A 21,529-nucleotide genomic window follows, 5' to 3' on the forward strand; every position below is an offset into this window, starting at 1 on the left:
TTCTTCCCTCGTACTAGACCTAGGTTAGGTACATTGGGGTAGGCGTATTTTAGAATCACCAGTAGAGTATTTTAGCCTGTGTTATTTATGTATGTATTTTTATATGGCTTAGAAACCATACAATGCTATTACAGTATTATTTTATATTACTGTTCATGCTGTAAGCATTATACTTTGCATTCCTGTCTAACAATTGTAGCAGTTCACCTCTCTTGCATGAGTAAGAAGACTGTTCAATAAATCTTTTTATGGAAACGCCCCTCTCTATATTTTTCTCTGCAACTCTTTAGAAACGAAGCATGCACGATTGACTGAGTAAAATAGCTATCTACTGTTTCCACGACTCTGAAGATAGTTATTCCAGTCCTAGGGAAACAAAGTTGTCATGTTTATGCGGTTGTCAGAAACGAATCCCTTCTTGTGTATTCGTGAAAATTTCTAGTTACCTCTAAGCTAGCTGGCACTCACAATTAAGTTTAGTATATTCGATAGAGACCTACTGACCTAAGTCCTACGTCATAGCTATAGGATATATTATTCCAATGCGCAGAGCCTATTGGAAATATAGGAACTACACTACATTATCACTAACAACAGGGCACCACCAGTGCCCTTCTCTCACAGTAAACTCAGCTTGCAGGAACTTTCTGCTGGCAGCCTATGGGTTACCTAGTATATGGTGCCCCATACAAAGATAGCACAGGCGTTCATTTTATAGCCCACGACTATACCAGGTGTTAAAGGCCCTGAACCCGAGTTACAGTCCCAAGCCGTAGGTGAATATGATAGTCAAAGCCTTGAAAAAGTCATTGTCTAACAAAACACTTGTCTGCCGCCTATGATTTGTAATCAATTCTCAATCAAGTTTTATGGAACTTGACAAATGCAATGAAGGAATAAAAGACACTTGGAATTTTTTGGCACTCTACGATCAGTTGGATGTGTTATATCTTGGATTACATGTGAGACAGTGCTTCGGTATTATTAATTAAATATAGGATCCAGAGTGGTTGCTTTTGGGTCTTCATACACCTCATGGGAGCTGGTTGTACATACTGTGTGAGCACCAAGTTACTTCAACTGATGACCTGTTATTGCTCACCACCCACATTTAATGTTCTGGATATGCGATTTCTCAATCACAGCTATCTTCCTTTACCTGTACAACATACAGTGTTGCACTCAACAGATTACAAAAGATAAAAGAGGTGCCCCCTTTATCCGGTTCTGATATGGTGATGCTTCTCATTTCTTTAGGTTCAGTACAGTAATCAAAAGCTAACTGGTGAGCAGGCCATACTGCAAACTGTTGGAACTTTCAAGGGTTCCACCTTCTTTGAGCCTTTTTAGAGATAAAGTGGATGGAGGGCCGGTGGTGGACAAACAGGCAACACCAGAAGCCAGATTTATAGTATATGTCTTAGGAATGATTGCTCATGCCAATGGTCCTTCCTTAAGTGGCGTGTGGCCTTAGGTGGCTTTTGTTCATGTTTGTGGGTCCTCAGTGAAAATGTGTCACTGATTACAGATAAACCTTTAAATGAAAAGCCTTCTATTAAAATTAAAAGTGCCAACGGTGTATGCAGGGGCATCCTTCTGCTACAGTGGGTTGAATGTGAGTAGTATGATGCAGCCTGCCTCAGATCGCAGATTTTCGCACATACTTTCTTGCTCAGACACCTAGAGAGGAGAATCAGAAACCCATACGGTGTGGCTCATTTCTGCTTGCATGTATTGTTTGTTGGGCCAGAAGGTGTGCACCAAGTCCTTTTTGAAAACCTAAATGGGGGGTAGGGGTTATCAAACTCTTTGATGATGGTGTGTCTTTATGAATGGATTACAGAAGTTGTCAATCAAGGGAAGTGGTCAAGGATTTTATAGTAACATTTAAAGATTTTGTTTCAGTGATGCCAGTTTCATCGATTAGCAATTAAAAGACTTTAAGGTCAGGGATATTGGCTATTAGGCCGGAAAGGGGTCTTTCAAGAGGACTGTTGTGGTGTGACAGAGGGGTAAAAAGTTGGTTTAACAGGCTTGGAAACCTTATAGTCGGCTTACGCTTTCTTTTATAAAACTAGGCGCAGCAGGTACAGGTAAGAGCGGTGGGGCGAAGAAGGCGCGGGAAGTCGACATACGATGGGGTAGGGAAAATAACATTAAAAATAAATAAAAAAACACTTTACCTTGACTGGGCAATGCAGCGAGCACAAAATGAATGGTTTTATTTTTTTATTTTATATTCCCTATCCCGTCATATGTCGACTTCCACCTGCCCCACCCGCTCCTGCCCCACCCGCCCCTGCCCCACCCACCCCTGCCCCTCTTCTCTTACCTGCACTGGCCGCGCCTGTATAAAACTATGCTTGTGTTTGTGAGATGTGAATATTAGCCTGGAATTGGGCTGGGATGTGAACCCGCACTTGCAAAGCACAATGGATTCAGACCCCATCTTCGTCAACCAAATTTATAAAAGTTACTAGAGGTGAGAGGAAGGTGAGCAACCATTTACTTGGCATGGTGTAGGTAAGAATTCTAAACGCGACAGATGGGGATATTTCGTTCATACCAGGTAAATGTGTTCCCGATATAAAGTGTGCTCATGATGTCTTCCATGAAGATGTTGTTATGGCAGCATTTTTGGTGATTCAATCTTGATAAATTGGCCAACTGTGGGTTAGAGTGCGTGACGAGTGCGGCAGGACTAAAAGGATGTTGATGATTAAATTGGCCATGCTCACACCTGTGGTTTGGCCTGAATTATCACAGGGAAATGAGGCCTTTGATATTTCTGGCCCTTTTGTTTGTGTGCCTTGTGATTCTTGGCAGACTATCACTCTGAACTAGCCAGCGATCAAAGTTGTTGGCAGGCCCACAGCTGATGCTATTATCGAATTCGTTAAAGAGATTCTTTCCAGGGAAGACCATGTTTACACCCTGGTAACAGACAATGGATGGATTTCAGCTGACTTTGTTAGAAATGCCCTAATTACTAACTGGTAATTGAATTAATCCAAGTCCTACTCCCTCGCAATAATTCATTACAAACGAGTCTCCGTTGCCTCGTGCAGACACCAATAAAAAAACACACCCAATTAAAGACCCTCCTATCCCCCACTCATCCCTTTAGTCAAAAGCTCAGGCTGAAAAACAACTCAGTTGCTTCAAACCGGGAGGGTGGAAGGGTCTATGAATAAAGTGAGGGAGTAAGACTTGGAGTAATGTAATAATTGGTGCGTAGTTAGGGTATTACCCAAACGTCCCTCCCCCGCTTACATTCATTGTAAGTTATAACTAGCAGGCAATAAAACCGCGTACAACTGACGTTAAATGCTCAAATCAGAAATGGCTTGTATTGAAACAGAATCACCCATCCCTCTATTCCTTCATATAGGAGAGTGCGCTTCATTGTAGTACTTCGTCCAGGTTTGTTTCCTCTGAAACTCTATAATGCCCGATGAATGTCAATGAAGAGGACTACGTTGATGCCCTACAGATCTACGTTTCATGTAATTCTGCCATGGGAGAAGACCTACTAAGTGTAGATCTCCCTTGACTCTCCAGAGGGGGATGTGACTCACCACCCCATATGCTATGGAAATTAGAAATCTGACCAATCTGTTTAGTTGGGCAGTAGATGTTTTCCCCCTTTTATGTGGGTCCAGAGGTAACACAAAAGAGATTTTGCTTGTCTAAAAAACAAACCTGCGTGTACATAGACTAGGAGAGCCCTTCTAACATCTAGTGGTTATTGCCTTGTTTCCTCAGACGAGGAAGGAGTAGAACTCAGATAGGACTATCTCTTGATCCTTGTGAAACAAAGGGTTCACTTTAGGAACAAAAGAAGGTATAGGATTTAGCATCACCCTATCTTGAACAATTCTGCAAAATGGAAGTTATATGACAAGGCCCCAGACTATACCAACCTTCTTGCTGATGCTATAGCTACCAGAAAAAAAGTTTTTAGGGTAAGGATTTTTAAAACCACCTCCTCTAAAGACTCAAAGAGATCTATCATTAAGGTATGCAATACCCTCTCCAAATCCCAAGCACAGACTACCTTTGGAGGTGTAGGAGAGATGTTCTTTTGACCCCTAAACAACCTAGCATTCAAGCCATCTTCATCTGCTAAGTGTTTCCATGAATCTATAAAGGGCTTCCCTGCGGCCCACTGAACTTTCAAAGTAGCCGTGCTCAGACCCAATTTACTGCCATCTTGTAGGAATGTCATAATGTGAATTCAAACCACAGTAGTAGGATCCAAATTCCCCTCACCACACAGAGAAAAGGATTTGCAATATCTCCCATACAGTCTAAGAATGGAGGGCCTTCTGAAAGCCTGCAGAGTTACTGCTAACTCGTCTGGAAGAACCTGGCCCCTTTGCCCCGTCCTCTTAACCTCCAAGCCGTGTGCTTGACTTTGGCTACAGACTCCTGTCTTACTATCAGAAAATAGAGAGGAAAAGGACTAAAAAAGAGGTAGCGATGCCCTCAAAGCTGTCATGGCTTTTAAATGAGGGAACCAATTGTCTCGTGGCCAAGAAAGAGGAATGATCACCACCATGGTCTGCTCTGTTCTCATCCTCGCTAAAAGAGGCTTCAATGACGGAAAAGGGAAGAAAAGCCTATAGAAGGCCATGAGGCCATTCGAATGTCATAGCATCTATGGTCCATGGCTGTTTGTCTCTTTCCCTTGAACAGCATGCTGGCACCTTGGCATTTGTATTTGAGGCAAATTAGTCTATTAATGGCCCGTTGATGGACTAACTTATTGAATATCTCCAGATCCAGAAAGAAATTTTGAGATGATGGAATTTATCTGCTTAATTTGTTTGCAAATTGTGTACTGCCTGGATGTGACTTCTGGCAGAGATATCAGTGATTGTTGAGCCCATGGAAATATCCTGAGTTCAAAAATAGCCAGTGCACAAGACCTGCTTGTTAATACGCTCCTTTGCTGTTGGGTTACCTATACGCACCAACACCGATTTTCCCCTGACCTGATGACTTAAATGCCAATAGGGTCACTCTTACGGCTTCACGGGGAGAGGCATGTCAGCCATTTCTAGCCCTACGAAAGCTCGCAATTCGTAATGCGTACAATAGCCCTGCCCTCTACCCCAGCAGTACAGAAGGAGAAAAATCTATCACCTCATTTGTCTAGGGGTCACCATTTTCAGTCTTTGTTTAAAAAATAAACAAGCCAGTACAATACCTGCTCCGCCACGCTGTGTGCTTGCTAGAGTTATTGGACTTTTTTTTCCTTATTAGCCACAGACAGAGGAAACATCAATGGGACATCCAGGGATGACTCCAAGTCCAACCTCCAGCTAATTAAAGGAGCCTCCTCTGGCAGGCAGCTGCAGGCTTCCCGAAAAGGCACAAGCGCAACCAGTTGCATCTGTGGCCTGAGTTCCTCTTACCTCCTCGGACTACCTGATTCTCCGCACCCACCCTTCTGTACAGCTTCCACTCACCGGGGGCGGCCCGGGGGCGGGGGGGGTTAGCACCTTACCTCACGGGCTCCTGTGTAAACAAATTAACATGGCTTTGTATTATTACCACTCCACTGACCATGTGTAAAGGTTTACAAGGGTTCTCAAGTAAAGTGTCACCTGGGGCGAACTAGTAGTTGTGATTGGCGGGGTTTGTCAAGGTTAAGCTACAGCTCTATTGCATCACACCCCATAGTACCACAGAGGTGAGCCCTTTCAAGCTGTTCAAGGGAAGACCGCCTGCATCTAATCTGTGTCCATGATGGTTCAAAAAGATCTCAACATGAGTCCAGATTAGAGTGAGATGGTTGCAGTAAGGGTAACGGGTTAAGAATTTCAACCTAAAGTCCAGCTTTAGAACAAACATGAGGTATGCAATCTCGTGTTGTTGGCAGGAGAATGGTTGTAAAACTCCAGTCAGACGTAAGTGTGAAACGAAGTTCCAAATATGGTAAATCGATAAAGTTAATATTGTGACTCATGATGGAAGACCGTGGAGCGCCCACACAGTGGTGAAATGTGTGCCCAGATGTGAAGAGTGCCATGAATCCTCTGAAGGGTTCCTGCTTAAACAGTGAATAGGAGGAGCTGATGCCCATGCTTAAGCCGGTGACTAGGCGCCATTTATTGATGCAACTGTTGGTGTGTCTGGCATTGATGCTCTGTATTCTAATGAAAGAGTGGAGCTGCTCTCTCATGCCTGGATAAGTGGATAGCTTATCAGGTAACATGGATGGCCCTCAGTAGAACTCCTGTGTCGCTTTTAGACAGGGTGTGACTTTCAGGTGCTAATATGCACCAACTTAAGTTAAATTGTTATTATATGGCACTTCACCATATATAGGATTGTTTTGTTTTAGATTTCCTTTCCCTGTTCCCGTGAGATTTTCCTTGTTTACTCTAAGGGGGATGGGGGGGGGGCGGTAGTGTTGTAAGTAGGTTGTTTGTTGGACTTCCAAACCTTATGGACTGTAGTCTGTTTACTCTTTCTTTGGTTGGCCGGTGCCTATGTTTGCACATCTGGTATTCCTCGTGCTACACACCACCATTAACTTCACTGTGCTGATTAAATGGCGGCTCACCTACCTCGCGTCTCGCATGACCTTCTATAAAGAGAGTCGCCTACTAGTAGGAGCTGTAAATATCAAGGGCGTGGTTGAGGATTTGTGCAGTAATTTAACTTGTTAAAATAATTTGTTTGTAGGGCGGTAAGGCTACGATTTTTTTTTTATAGCAGCATCCTTTCGGACAAGTTAAGTCTTTGTTGTTTGACAGTCTGTCCTTCCCTTAGGTAAACTGACGGAAACTTGAAAAGGAAAATTCACAGACCCGTGATTAACCCTATCACCTGCCCTATGGCACACAGGCGACCAGGCCAGAATATGTGTTCCACACTAAAACCAACGCAGCACCGATAAATCAAACACCTGTTATCTAAAGCTCGTTGCATATTGAGATACAATATTAAATATTAATAAGTAATCTTTATGGGCGTTGATTCCACTGGTCGTGGGAAGAGCTGCATCAGGTTAATGGAGCAGTGAAGCTCGGAGTCTAGGGCAGGATTCCGAAGGCTTAGTCAGGGCCGGCTCTAGGCTCATGGTGGCCCTGTGCAGGGAGCGTAGGTGGGGACCCCCGGAAGAGGCGGGGTTTAGAAGGTGAAAGGCTCAGCCATGCGGGGAGCAGCGGAACACGAAGACGTGTGAAGGCAAAGGGAGGGGCTGAGAGGTACAAAGCGAGCCAGCCAGAGACAGGCTGGAGCGAGGTCGGAATAGACATTAATAAAGCCAGTGGCGTTACGAAACGTGAGGGGGCCCCCCTGCAAAGCACAATGAGGGGGGCCCCCAGTGCCCGACGCACCACCTACTACTTTGCCCCACCTACAAAAATAAGCCGTCACCTAAAGCCGTATTTTGAGCACTTATCCATGCGTACTCCGAACAGCAAATATAAATAGAATGCACTTTAATTGTGTTCTAGGGCTGTCTGAATGATTAGATCCATGACTGATAATTAAAGGGAACAAAACAAAAGTCACATTACAAATGAATACATACTTTTTTATGTATAACCCTATTTAGTGCCAAGACGAGGTCATTCCAGGCTCTTTAAACACATAGCTGGCATTTTTCTTTTAGCAAGCCTACTTTATATTCCTTTTCATGAAAAGTATTCTCACACTACAGTATTAAATGTAAATTTCAAATGCAAGGAATAGGCAGAGTGGGGGCCCAGGGGGTACTGGAAGAAGAAAAAAACTAAGCCTCTGAAAGCAGTTTACAAATGTATGTTGAATGTGCACCTCACAGAGCATACAGCTGACTGTTTGTGGTGCACTGTAGCACCCAAAAACACTTTACAATAATGTACACCACATGCAGACATGTAATAGCGCTCACTGGGTTGAGCTTATATAGCCCGTGGCTCAGAAATACCATACAGTCTGGCTAATTTAGATATGACCCTAGCAACAGTTAATTATTAACTCAATATACATTAAAATCGAATATTTCCTGCCACTCAAGAAATTCTTATTGTTTTGGGGCCTGAAACAGTCCGAACTGTCACTCTTGTAAGAGTGTGAATGTTAGTACTTGTGCTGTCACTATCACTGGCTGCAGTTGGCAGGGGCAATGTGCAGTGTCCACCTGATGACAGCCCTGGCATTTATTTTATATGCAAATTAAGCACTGCTCCAAAGCTGGTGGTGGGTAAAGCACTAGGTCAACACAGTGCCCTTCTCTGGGGTGGTTGCAATAACTCCCGGCAACACCGGCACTGGTATCCTAGAAGTAGGCATAACAGGTAGCCCATTCCCTAGATCCGCCATCTTAAGAAGGCACAGAAGGCAGCTTCCTTCATCATGATACACATGCCTGCACTGGCTGCCAATGTGAGGATTCCCCGTTCTCCTCGCGGGTAGTCCCCCTAGTGGTAAGGACCCCACAGGGATTCGCATACGGAGTGGCCTAGATCCCTGGTGAGAGAAACCACCAGGGAAGTTCAGGTTATGGGCTGATCCAACTAATCTGAAGGCAGGGGGTTTGGAAGACCTTTTAGGGTTTTGTGGGAGCGCTTGTTTCTCTATGTGTTCTCTCACAGGGGAAACCCAATAAACCCTTGTAGGCTTGGGCAGTTTCTAGTTCAAAACATAAGATGCTACAAGGGACTTGTTTGAAAGACGTTGACTCTTAGTTAACGAGTGGTTTAACAATTTCCACCCTTGTGTATCCACAGGATATCTGGTTTAATTCAAAGCAACATGAATGCAAGGAAGGTAGAAATACAAAAGAGAGCTGGAGAAGGTGGGTTTATACTGAAATAAATCTTTACTTGAGATAAATGATACGGGATGGAAACATAAGTAAATTCAAGCAGTGAGAGTCATGAACTAAGAAAGACAATCAATTTCTCAATAATTCATAACCCTAAGTATCAGCTCCAAATGATTCAAACAAACAACCCAGATTAAATAATAAAACGTGGTTGTAAGATGGCGTCGAACGACAGCATTTAAAGGAGATGATAACTAGATGTCGACGTTTCGGTCTTGGTTGTGTTCATCAATAAGACCTTCATCAGGACGATGTTATGTTTCAATGCTGTGAACAACTCCCTATATAAAAATAAATCAATTATTATTATAAACCTATTAAAAAATAAATCAATTCACAATTATTATAGACCCTACCAAAGCTCTGTATACAAATGACAAGAGAAGTATCGACACCGGGAAGGGGTCGATACTTCTCTTCATAAAAAACTTTTTGTCATTTGTATACAGAGCTTTGGTAGGGTCTATAATAATTGTGAATTGATTTATTTTTTAATAGGTTTATAATAATAATTGATTTATTTTTATATAGGGAGTTGTTCACAGCATTGAAACATAACATCGTCCTGATGAAGGTCTTATTGATGAACACAACCAAGACCGAAACGTCGACATCTAGTTATCATCTCCTTTAAATGCTGTCGTTCGACGCCATCTTACAACCACGTTTTATTATTTAATCTGGGTTGTTTGTTTGAATCATTTGGAGCTGATACTTAGGGTTATGAATTATTGAGAAATTGATTGTCTTTCTTAGTTCATGACTCTCACTGCTTGAATTTACTTATGTTTCCATCCCGTATCATTTATCTCAAGTAAAGATTTATTTCAGTATAAACCCACCTTCTCCAGCTCTCTTTTGTATTTCTACCTTCCTTGCATTCATGTTGCTTTGAATTAAACCAGATATCCTGTGGATACACAAGGGTGGAAATTGTTAAACCACTCGTTAACTAAGAGTCAACGTCTTTCAAACAAGTCCCTTGTAGCATCTTATGTTTCTCTATGTGACCCCTGACCATATCCGAAGCTCTGGGTGATCGCCCCAATGTGTTTGTCCCTGTGGGAGCGCCCTGTACCTCCCTCAATACATGAGTGTTTAGCACTTTGCTTTGGCATCCATGGTGGGGGGGAAGGGGAGAGGCACGGGTGCAGTGGGAGCGTTCTTCAGTTCCTGGAGGACTAAAACTTCAAGTTCTAGTTTAGTTGTTCGGAGGTACTGTACAAGGGAGGACTTGCACTGCACACACCCCACCTCCTCCTCATTCACCACCAAAGTATCTACTTCCTAGGTATGTGGCAACAGTGTGTTACACCCTGATCTAAGGCCATCATTGTAAGAGGTGAAGGTGGGGCTGCAGAGACTACCCAGGGAATGGAGGAATTAAGGGGGTAAAAAAATGTTTAAAGCGAGAGGGGCTACAGGGATAAAGGGTTTAAGGAGATAGGGATTTAAAGGGGTAGAAAGAATAGGCGTGCAGGGGCTCAAGAGGAAGAAGCTGCGGATGGTTTAATTCCCACCCTACCCACACACCCACTGAGGCTTCTCGGCACCACGGACCACTCCTGATCGGGCTCGGACAGACTCACCTGAGGCCTGGCCTACAGCTTCAGTGGCAGGCGCAAGCGGGCAGCAGAAGAGGACAAAGGCAGGGGCTAGTAATAATTAAATTATGGCTCCGGCACGGTGACGACCTTTCTCAGTAGTCTGGCTGGGTTCTGGGATGCCTCACCTCACTCCTCACGCGCACTTTTAATTGTGCTGCTGCGCAATGCGCATGACTGTATGGCATTGGTTGCCTGTCCCACCCTATGCCCCACCCAGAAGATGCACAGACAAGGAAACATCTGTTGAGCTGCCAAGATTTCAGATTGCCGTGTGTGACATTTTCATAATTTCAGTGTAATTATGAGTGACATTCAACAACTATGAGTGACACTTTCTCGCAAGCAAAATCCCGCAATGAAGGCAAGGGAAACAAATATCAGAATCCACGCGCGCCTAATAAAGTAAATTAAATGAGTGGCACAACTTTGCAGACAGACTAATGACTGCCGAGTTTGGTGTGCCCTCGGATCTCTGTATGACTCGGAGCACTGCACGCATCATGTCTTGGCCCCATGAGCAGAAGGCCTCAAACCGTCCAGCATTTATTGCACTACCCCTTTTGGCTGCAGGCTTTACTTTCTATGTATAATAGACTGCAGGTTAATTCTGTGTGTAGCAGTGGGAACCATAGAGTGTACAGCTGTGTGAGGCTGTTTGCGTGAAGGTGGCTTGCATCCGTGTGCACAGTGTAGCTGTGCACAATGCTATGTGCATGCAGGAGGCTTGCAACTGTGTGCCCAGTGTAGCTCTGCACTATACTGTATAGATGCAGTAGGCTAGCGTCTGTGTGCACAGTGTAGCTGTGCGCTATGGTTTATGGGTGCAGGAGGCTTGCGTCTGTGTACACACTCTAGCTGTGCACGGTGCTATGTGCATGCAGGAGGCTTGCGTCTGTGTGCACAGTGAACTGTGCGCTATGCTGTATGGGTGCAAGAGGCTTGCGTTTGTGTGCACCGTGTAGCTGTGCATGTTGCTCTGTGCATGCAGGAGGCTTGAGTCTGTGTGCACAGTGAACTGTGTGCTGTGATGTATGGGTGCAGGAGGCTTGCGTCTGTGTGCACAGTGAACTGTGTGCTGTGATGTATGGGTGCAGGAGGCTTGCGTCTGTGTGTACTGTATAACTGGGTGCAGCAGACCTTAGAGATCACAGCTCAGGCCGCATCTCTCAGACTCTGCTTGCATGCGACAGGATGTCTGTGTACAGCAATCTTCAGACTGCATACAGTGCTCCCAGGCCCCAAACTCTGTGCAGCACCCCTCAAATTTATCATCCAGACCCATGGCTCTGACTCTGTGTGCACACGACCCCTGTCTCTGACTGTTCGCTCCAGTTTAAGGCTTTTGCTGCTCAGCAGGCGTCTGGCTATCTAGCGAAACAGGCCTCGTGGTGCTTAAGTTTAGCATTGTGAGGTTCAGTCTCCAAGTATACTTTTATTTTACTTTGCCATTTTGTATAGCGCGAACAAGACCCTATGGGGTATCAGAGCGCTTTATAATTACCCCTAGGCACACATTTATTTGAAATTATTATGCAGCTGTATTTACATATATCTGACGCCAGCAGCCTTAGTACTTTTAATCTGTTCGAAAAGCACCTGGCTGCCAGTAAATACAGGTAATCACGTTCCCGCTTTCAGTATTGCTGAAATAAAATATTTTTAAATGTCCACGGTCTGGATCGCATTTCATTCCAAGTCAATTCAGAAAAGCACGCCTCTTAAGACTATATTTTCAGCAGTGAGCGAGGGGAACAAACCTGAGACCTGCAATGGACCACTGATCACTCTTTTCTAAAGTGTTTCTCTACTATTAACGTTTTAAGGACATTGCAGATGCCCCAATAAGTGTAAATCAACCCTATTACACTGAAAAAAATTAACACACGTTACCTCATTGTCTTTAAGCCTAGGAGACAGATCATGGTCTTTCACACTGGAACAGACATGGCATGAATCGGGTAGTAGAACCAACTTGTTCAGGCGATTGAGGAATGAAGATTACTGGCCTCTCTGTGGCGAGGATGGTCTCTCTGCAAATTAGTTTTCCGTGGCACGAGAGGGGCAAGGGGGAGGGTGGCTGTTTGATTTTAATTGCAGCTCTTCTGATAGCTGAACAGGATGCGGCGGGACGGTGCAAGCAGGCAGCTCTGCTGCGAGCGCCATACTTTTGCGCAAATAGCTCTAGCCAGCCTCAAACGGAAGCAGGATGTGACGTCAGCGGCACGGGCGTCAGTAATCAATCAACTTTTCTGACAAAATACTCTGGCACTGGGGCACACCATTTAATTCAAGAGGAGGCCGTGCATCCTTTAATTTATGAAAGAGGCTTGGTTGGAGCAAGCAAGCCTCTTTCTAAATCAAATGGTGCACGGCCTCCTCTTGAATTAAATCAAGCAGCCACCTGCCAAGCTGACTGAGGCCCCCCCCCCCCCCCCCCCCGCCGCCCCCGGAGCACGCCCCCCCCCCCCCCCCAATGCGTGGGCTGCGGGGGCCTGTGACTGTTACGCCCCTGAATAAAGCCCAGCAGAATACACCAGGAAGTTATTTTGGAGTTTGGAAATCCTGCCAGGGGGCCGCCAGTGATAGATCCGAATCCGATCCTCGGCTCGGTCGGTCGTCGTGGCGGCCCCTCGGGTTTGGCGGCCCTGTGCAGGTGCACAGTTTGCACATGCCTTGGGCCGGCCCTGGCTTAGTGAACTCGTTCCAGGCATTTCTGCTCACATCAGAATAATGGCATGGAAGTCCCTGCAACCTTTCTTTCATTTTTAAGGAGTTCCCTGTATCTGGTAAAATATTGGAAGTTGTGAAGCTAAGTCTTTGCTGTTACTTTTCACATTTCATTTCTTATGATTTTCCAAACCCTCATTAGCTATGCACTGTCTACGTGAAAGTACACATCATAATGCTTACAGTTCAAACAATAAAGGCAAATATTGTTCTTTTGTATTCCTGGGATAAAAGCTACATTTCTAAACGAAGCATGCAGGATTATGTGGGCACGAAGCAGGGTGCAGCCTTCCTCCTGGCATAGTCAGTCACTTCCATCAGAGGCAAGTAAGCTTAGGTACACGAAGCGCTAGGCCACGCGCCAAGATATGGGCGTCTTCACTGCAGGGCTTGATTTTCCAGAATCATTTAGCTCACACACAAAGACAAATATTGGTTTTCGCCTTACCTTTATACACCACTGCAGACGTAAACTGGGCATTCATAATTCTGTTACTGAAAACAAGGAAATAAGCTAGACGAATTTCCATAATTAAAGTCACAAGGACAACTCTGAAGCAGGAAGTGTACAGGGCGCCAAAAACTACAACTGAAGTACTGCACAGCCCCTGAGCCCTTGCTTCAGCGAGCAGGACTTCAGAAGGCCTCGTGCATGTGTGACCCGGAGCAGAGGGCTCTACTCCTTGTCACGTAGGAAATTTGAGAGAAGATAAGCGAAAACAGGAATTGCATGATTTTTCACATACTTCTTGAAAAGGAAACCTGGTTTGTTCTAGAGAGCGCTTTCATTTCAGGAGATTGGGGAAAGTCATGCAAGTGAGTGTGGGGATATTTTCTGGGCTATGTGGGTTAGAGTTTTTTCTCCAAGATGTGGGTTTCCTATTTAGTGTATTAGGATGTCCGCATAATGTAGTGATCATTGTTTACGCTACGTAATCTTTAAAAATAAACACTTTGCGATGAGACTGGATAAGCAGTGGAATAATCACAGGGTGAATATTGGCCCATATGAACATGTTATTTGTGTGGCAACATGTATGAAACTCCTGAATAATGGGTTACATTACACTTTGCATTACACTTATTAGCGTACATTTCGCAAATTTCAAATTACAGCTCCAGCTGTTTGTTAAAGACAGCATTGTATACAATGCTCCACTTATTGTATGGCTTTCGTATTAATTTAAGTTGCCTTGCTCTTATTTGTGACTCTCCTCCCTTTCTGTGTTTGACCCACCCACAGTAGCTCTTCAGGTCGAAGCCTACCAGACAGCTCCTTTGTCTGGCTGCAAAGACATATTGGGGACATGATGAAACCTTCCCCAGGAATGCATTCCACCCATTCTTTACCACTGGATTTATGCTTTATAACTCACACTTCCGTTTTTTGTATTTGCTAGTTTTAGTTAATTTAAGCTGTCCAACATGGCTTTGTCTATTATGCGATGCATAGCCTGCTTATCATCTCTCTAACTGGTACCTTGTATTCTTCCACAAATGCTCGATTTTCTGAGCTTTTTTCATGTGGTACTCCACAAGAGTATGTAGTTTCAGATGTTTTCCTTGTATGCTTGTTCAGAGCAGTAAACATGCCATATTTCTTTGAAAACATTTCTTACTTATTGTTATTCTGCTTGACTTATTCTACTTAGCTCTGCCATTACCAGTTCACCAATCTTGCATGCAAGTGAGGAACAATGTTCTGGCTCTTAACTAGTTTATTTTGATCACTGCTCTATACCAATAGCATACCTCAAACAATCCTCTTCCTCACTTTCATGCCCAAACCATAGGCACTGAAGTAGGGGAGTGAGGGTGCTGAAGCAAACATGCTGAAGTTCAGAAGTACACTCTGGTACAGCATAGCACAGTATTGTCAAATCTGAATCTCTTCTAGAGACTAGTGGCATCATTTAGTGGGCAGTATTAAATGAAACCCTTAAAATACCTCCATGAATCACAGTCCACCTTATGTACATCCTTCATCCCACATACATAATCTTTTTATTCCCCTGACCCCACCCTGCTGGCATCAATGCAGCCCTAGGCTGCACCAGAGACTATACTTTTTGACCCCTGGGAAAGTGTTTGCGATTACCCATGGTGTACAACATCACTAAAACCCAGTGGCAAAACCAGAGACCCCAATGGCTGGACATATTGTCTTTGCCAATGATTGTTAATTTTGCCATTTGTAGATGGTAGATTCCTCATGTATCCTGATTTCATCTCAGAAATTAAAGCCATGTTCAAACAGCATTAATTTACTGCATTTTAGTGCCACCTAGGTGTCACTAGAAAAACTGCAGCAGAAATATGGAAGACACAACCTCAATCTTACAGCTATTGAAGACAACTAAAAACAAGCATTGGCAATGCAAAATGGATTTGACTTTTATTTGAAGGTAAGCACGACTGATTTGCATAGACAATGTTTTATTTTTTAAATGAGCACAGACCTCAAGTTCAAGTCTTACACTATATCAGTGAGATAATGCCGCCTGCAAAACATCTGATACTCCTACTGGTTGGTATCTTGCAAGATTATATTATGCAATATGAGCACTAAAATAAAATCTCATCCAAGAAAATGAACTCCCACATTTCACTATTAATGTATCATTATATGAATTTTATCAGCACACATTATGTGATTTAGCATAACTCAAGGTGCGCGGAAAGGCCAAGGTGAAGGTTTATCTGGACCTACTGTCTTGCCGTGGGCAGGTATATGCAGGGCATCAAGGAATGGCAAGTTATGCAGCATAATGGGACAGAATCTGCGGCTGTTATTTCAGCAATTTAATAACATTTATACTGTCCAGGCAAAGTTGCGCTTCATTTAAGTTATTTGTAACCTGAAACCCGCAATCAACAACTGATGACCAGAGGTCTGCTGTTGCTTGCACTTACTTTGACCTATAAACAATTACTTTTTTGTGAAATCTATAAATTATGCAGATTATTGAATGTGTGGCACATGAGGCAAAACCATAATTATGGTAAAAATGTAACAGCCTGGATGCTTAGCAGGTTTGTCAAGTCTGGCAAATATTCTTTCTTGACACTGCATGTGTGTCTGGGAGAAGATGCTTTTGCTCCTTGTAAAGAGCTATGAATTCTCACTTTGTTTTGGGTTATGTTTCAGATCCTCTGGTACGAGGCGGGCTACTTGGCATGTGTCATCATTGGAATCCTCTTCATCATCCTTCTGCCCCTTGTGGGCTTCTTTTTCTGCTGCTGCCGCTGCTGTGGAAAATGTGGAGGCCAAATGTACCAAAAGCAAACCAAAAACATGAAGTGCAAAAGGAACTATCACTATACTGCAGTTTTTGTGGTTACCACAATCATTTTGTAAGTAGAAACTATTTTTGAGCAGTAGTATCAAACATTCAGGGTTTCTGTGGTTCTGGGATGCACGACTTTTATCAGGTTGATTATGTTTAATCACCTGTGTTTAACATCTTACCATACTCCATGCTGCTCTCTCTCACCCATGTTCTTTTCCCTTACCCCACTCTGTGATGCATTCACCCTCACGTGCTTTTCCTGCAAACATTTCTTTCTTGCCCAGTGTCCCCACACCCCAGTTCCAAGTTGCTCTCTCTCTTTCTATATCTCACCCCCTCACTCAGTGGTGGCTGGTATTTACTGGCGGTGGAGGGGGGTCGCGGGGAAGGAGGGGGAGAGGGGGTATGAAGTGAAAATAAAATAAAATACCCTACTACTCTGCCGCCACCTCCTCCTCTCAGTACTCAGGAAGCAGTAAGCACCCGGCTCCCCGCCTCCCAATAGCCAATCGCATTGCAGGATTGTGATTGGTGTGAGCACTGTGGATCGGCACTCAGCCAGAGAATGGGAGGCTGGGCATGTTCTCCATGCAGGCTGTAACTTAGTAATATTTCTGTACAATGAACTGATTTCTATGTATTTTCGCCCATATGTACATAATGTAATAATATTTATATGGTCAAACATATACATGTGTGTTGTGAAGAATTATAGATTGGTTCTTTTTTAATATCTAAAAAGATATTGTTTTACCCTTACAGGTGCATTCCCTATAATCAAGTTTAATACATCATGCATGTTCGCTATAGTTCACTGAAGATAGGGTTCCGGTGCATGAATATCCGCTAAGAAGCGTATGCTTCAGGCCAAAAAGCTGTCATCCTCTCAGAAATTAAGAGCAAGGAATGAAGTTGTTCTGATATAGGTTACAGGTCACAAATTCAAATTGTGGCGAGGCCGAGTAAACTTTCCTCCTTGTCAGTTAGATGGATTGTGTAGGAGTATATTAGGTAGTAGTAACTCCTTTTAGTCACAGCACTTAGGATCGCTGACCTACTATGTCCTCTATCTTTCCAAACATCTAGGCCAGGAAGCACAGGGCAGAGAGCAGTTTTGAAATATTCACCCCTTCACACCCCGTCCGTCCACACAGCGGTTCAATGATGACACCTCCCTTCAAGAGAGTCCATCCTGCTGCTCCTTCAGAGCAATAATGTGAGAAACTAATACGCTGCGTGCAGCCCATGTGCAGGTGCTGCAGAGGGACCACAAGCGGCACTGCACAGCCAGGTGTTGTGGTCGGAGCATGGGTAGATGGCGACTCGTCGAACGTGCACTGCCAGGAAGGCTCTTGCTCTGTTAGAAATCCTCACCCATGCCCTACCCAGCCTTATTATAAGAGGAGCTCTGGTAGTCTGGTCCCCAGGGCTTGCTTTAGGGTGGTGCGACTGGTGCAGCAGCATCTGGTGCTGAGCTCGGGGGCGCTGTCGTGCTAGGGGATAACTTATCGGTTTAAAAGCACCTGCTGCACAGTTCCTTGTGTGTCCACCAGGTTTCAGGCAAGAATAAAAAGGTCAAGATAACAAGGGTGATTAATGATCCTGCTGACACAAGATCGGAGTTTTGTCTAGAGGCAGTTTCCATTCATGATAAAGTAGCTCAGCGGGTTATTATGCCTGCTGCAAAGAACGTTTACCATTGGAAACACAGAACTGTTTTGTGTGTGGCTAGCTCAGTGGGCTTCTGTTTACGGCTGGGTGGGAGAGAATGGGAGGCACCACCAGCCCTGACAGCCGGAGCTGCCTGCAGCAGCTGGGTCATCATGGAGGGTTTCTCTTTAGTTATCACTCTACCAGTATCCTCTCCTCTTCAGACACCAGGCCAATGGGGAACACAGGCAGTACCTGAGCTACCTCGCAATCCCCTCAGTATGCAGTAGTACTGCTATAGACAGTACAAAACTCTTCAAAACCATTGTATCCCTCCTTCTATCAACTCATTAACATTTCAGTGGTATGGTGTAGACTCATTGCCTTTCAGTATCAGAACATTTGATGCTGTGAATCATGTAATAAGAACGCTTTATTCTCCATAGATGTTTTGTAGATGTGCGGGAAATTTTAAGTATTAGAATGAAAGGAGTGAGATAGCTCGGGTCTACTTAAACATTCCCATTCAACTAGATGATCTGTTTAGCTGGTTGAGAGGTAAGAGGGAGAAAACAATCATAATTAAATCTCATTACAGTATAACCAAATTGGTTACACAATAACTACTTTACAACTAAGATTGGAATTAGTAAGGTTTCAATTATAAGTTCAGAAACAAATTGATGTCAGTCTTAACATTATCGTATACAAATACAGAATAAACAGAAGGAGTCCAAATCTCCTAAAGAGAGTAACGCTATATAACAAAAAGCATACAAGTAGTTCAGTGATGATGATGTAAGTAATAAGGCAAAAGACACTAAATTGTATCTATTGATTTTCAAAGGTATGTCTATGTCTGGTGTCTGTCTCTCCCTACACTGCCTTACAAGGAACAACCCTAAACTAAGAAGCATTGAATAAGAATGAATTATAGAAATGTGTCACCTGTCTTTAGTAGAAGAAACTCAAACCAAGGGCCATGTAGCATAAAGCCACACTAAGCAGAAACAGAGGTCTGCACTTCATGAAGAACTAAGATGTCTCTCTGACCCTCACTACATTACAGTATAAGATATTAGTTGCATTCAAGGTACATCACGTGTTCATCTCCAGCAACTTTCCACAATCCAGGAACAAATTGGTTTTTGGCACCACCATATTGCCCACATTGATATGTTGCTACTCCATTCGTCCTTGGTTATTCTTCCCCTCCTCCATGGAAACTCGCCTTGTTGCTCATTACCGTGTTTCTTCTTGCCAGGATCCATCTTTTCATACCTTGCTATCTAACAAAAACAAAAACCCTTCTTTCCAAACTAATGAGGCTTTCTCCGCACCTGCAGTGGAAACAAAAATACAAGTAGACACATTTTACATGGAAGGTTAAATACGAATTACATGTTAGACTTTAAACAGGAACTTGTGCTGAAGATATGCTTGAGGCCGCAAAATCACAGTCAATTTAATGGTGCGCAGGGCTACAAATACATGCACATTTCTAAGCACATAGCAAACGCAGTTTCTTAACACATGAATAAGTTGCAAATGATTACATAAAATGTCATTTCAAACGACACCAACGTGACCCTCATTTCATGTTATATACGTAAACATCTAAACATTAGTCTCTGCGGACCCACCAAAGACCCACCGCCACATTAGGATGGCTGGTGGGTCCTGGTTTCCGTCTGCAGATTTTTCTCCGCGGTTGGCTTACAACCGCGGCGGGAAAGCTCTAATATGGTGACGGTGTGTCTCAGACACAGTCAGCCAGATTAGGATGGGCTGTGAAACATGCTTTTCCGCGGCGGCTTTTCCGCCGTGGAAAAGCATGTGTAACTTCACTGCGGGGGCCCGTTGCGGGCCCCCTGGGTGAAGGGGGGGTGGTGGGTGCACATGGGTGGTACCTATGGTACCCCCCTGCATTTGAGTGCAGAAATCGGCAGGCACCGCACGGTGCCTGCCGCTTTCTGCATACAAATGCAATGTATTCATTTTTACCATTGCGGCGGATGCAGCTTGAAGCCGCACCCGCCGCAATGGTAGAAATAGAGGATGTGACCGCCAGGGTGGTGGTCACATCCTAATTGCACAGGAGGGAACTCCGCAGGCCATGCGGAGGTTCCCTCCTACTCTATGGTGGCGGACGGACTCAGGTCCGTCCGCCATCATAATCGGCCCCTTAGTTTTCTCCCATATAGTTAATATATAAGTATTGCAGAATACTCTGTAAGTCACATTTCTAACCACACAATATATAAATCTCATTAGTTTACGTGGAGTACTTTAAATATGCAACACCCCTTCTTTTCTTAGTAACATTAATCACACAGAATATATTCGAGTGCTGACAACGCATGATTATAATGCACTCCCTACAGTATTTTAGGATGGAATCAAAGTTACGCTGCTCCAGGAGGAAGCTCGCCATCTGCAGCACACTGCTAGGACTGCTAAACAGATGAAGTGCAGTTTACACCCCCGAAGGCAGCTCTAAATTCACTGACTTGCACAGGCATTGTAGTGTATTACACTGTAGCCAGAGCCACTAAAGTTATGCACTTCTGCAGCTGCTGAGTTTTTCAAATAATTAGGGATTTGCCGCATAATCCATCATCTGGTGCATAATCTGCAGATTTTAAGAAAAATTGTTTCTAGCTCAAAGGCATCAAAAGTTAGTAAAGGTGTGGTGGCATGTGCTTCTGTGTAGTAGTACGGCCTTCGCCAAAGGTTGACTGGTCATCTTTCAACTGCTTATTGCTGTATTTGGGACTTAAACTGGTTCTGATAGGGTGGAATATTTGCGCAGACAGTGTCAGCAGGTGTACAAATGACGAAATAATGAAGTAATACTGAGGCGAAATATGGCCCATTAAGCCACATAATTTGCCTTTTCTTGCCACATAATATAGTCAACCCTGGCATGTAATTTACTCCTCCCCTGATGCGTAATTCCAGTGACCCTGCACTATAGCATATATAGTGATAGATACCCCTCACGGTTATGCACATCATTTATGATTCTCTGCAATTCTGGGCCCTAACACATGGGTGACGTAGGTGAGGGGCCTACAGGGGTGTCATGCTCAATCGAGTTCCACAAAAGATGGGGATAGTCTCTACTTCAAATGTATAGCTTACAGTAAAAGCGGCATCCTTCAATAAGACTCCAGATAATATGTATGCAATAAACTAACATATCATGAAATTTTACAGCTAGCAAGTGATGACATGATCTTCCGGGTAAGCACGTTTTTACAGGCTGCGGTACGCTCACGTGCCTCCATGAATGAATCTTAATGTGTCGAAATAATTCTGTAAAACCTCCTAGTGGAACGTATTCTATTTGTCTTTATAACCGTTTAGCATTACTTTCAAGCTAAATTAGTTTGTTGGAAGTCGTCATTACTTGAAAAATTGTATAT

At 43.9% G+C, this 21,529-nt stretch overlaps 1 protein-coding gene across 2 annotated transcripts in view; it reads left to right on the forward strand.

The window, feature by feature from the left end:
- Positions 1 to 21,529, forward strand: part of LOC147711924 (prominin-1-A-like) — a 487,531-nt gene that overhangs the window by 161,467 nt on the left and 304,535 nt on the right. For both annotated transcript variants that reach the window (XM_086922649.1, XM_086922650.1), the window contains exon 4: positions 16,310 to 16,515. In XM_086922649.1, coding sequence (XP_086778775.1) covers positions 16,310 to 16,515 — 206 coding nt within the window. The remainder of the gene's footprint in view (positions 1 to 16,309; positions 16,516 to 21,529) is intronic.

This window comes from Lissotriton vulgaris, chromosome 5 (genome assembly GCF_964263255.1).
Source record: "Lissotriton vulgaris chromosome 5, aLisVul1.2, whole genome shotgun sequence".
NCBI lineage: Eukaryota > Metazoa > Chordata > Amphibia > Caudata > Salamandridae > Lissotriton > Lissotriton vulgaris.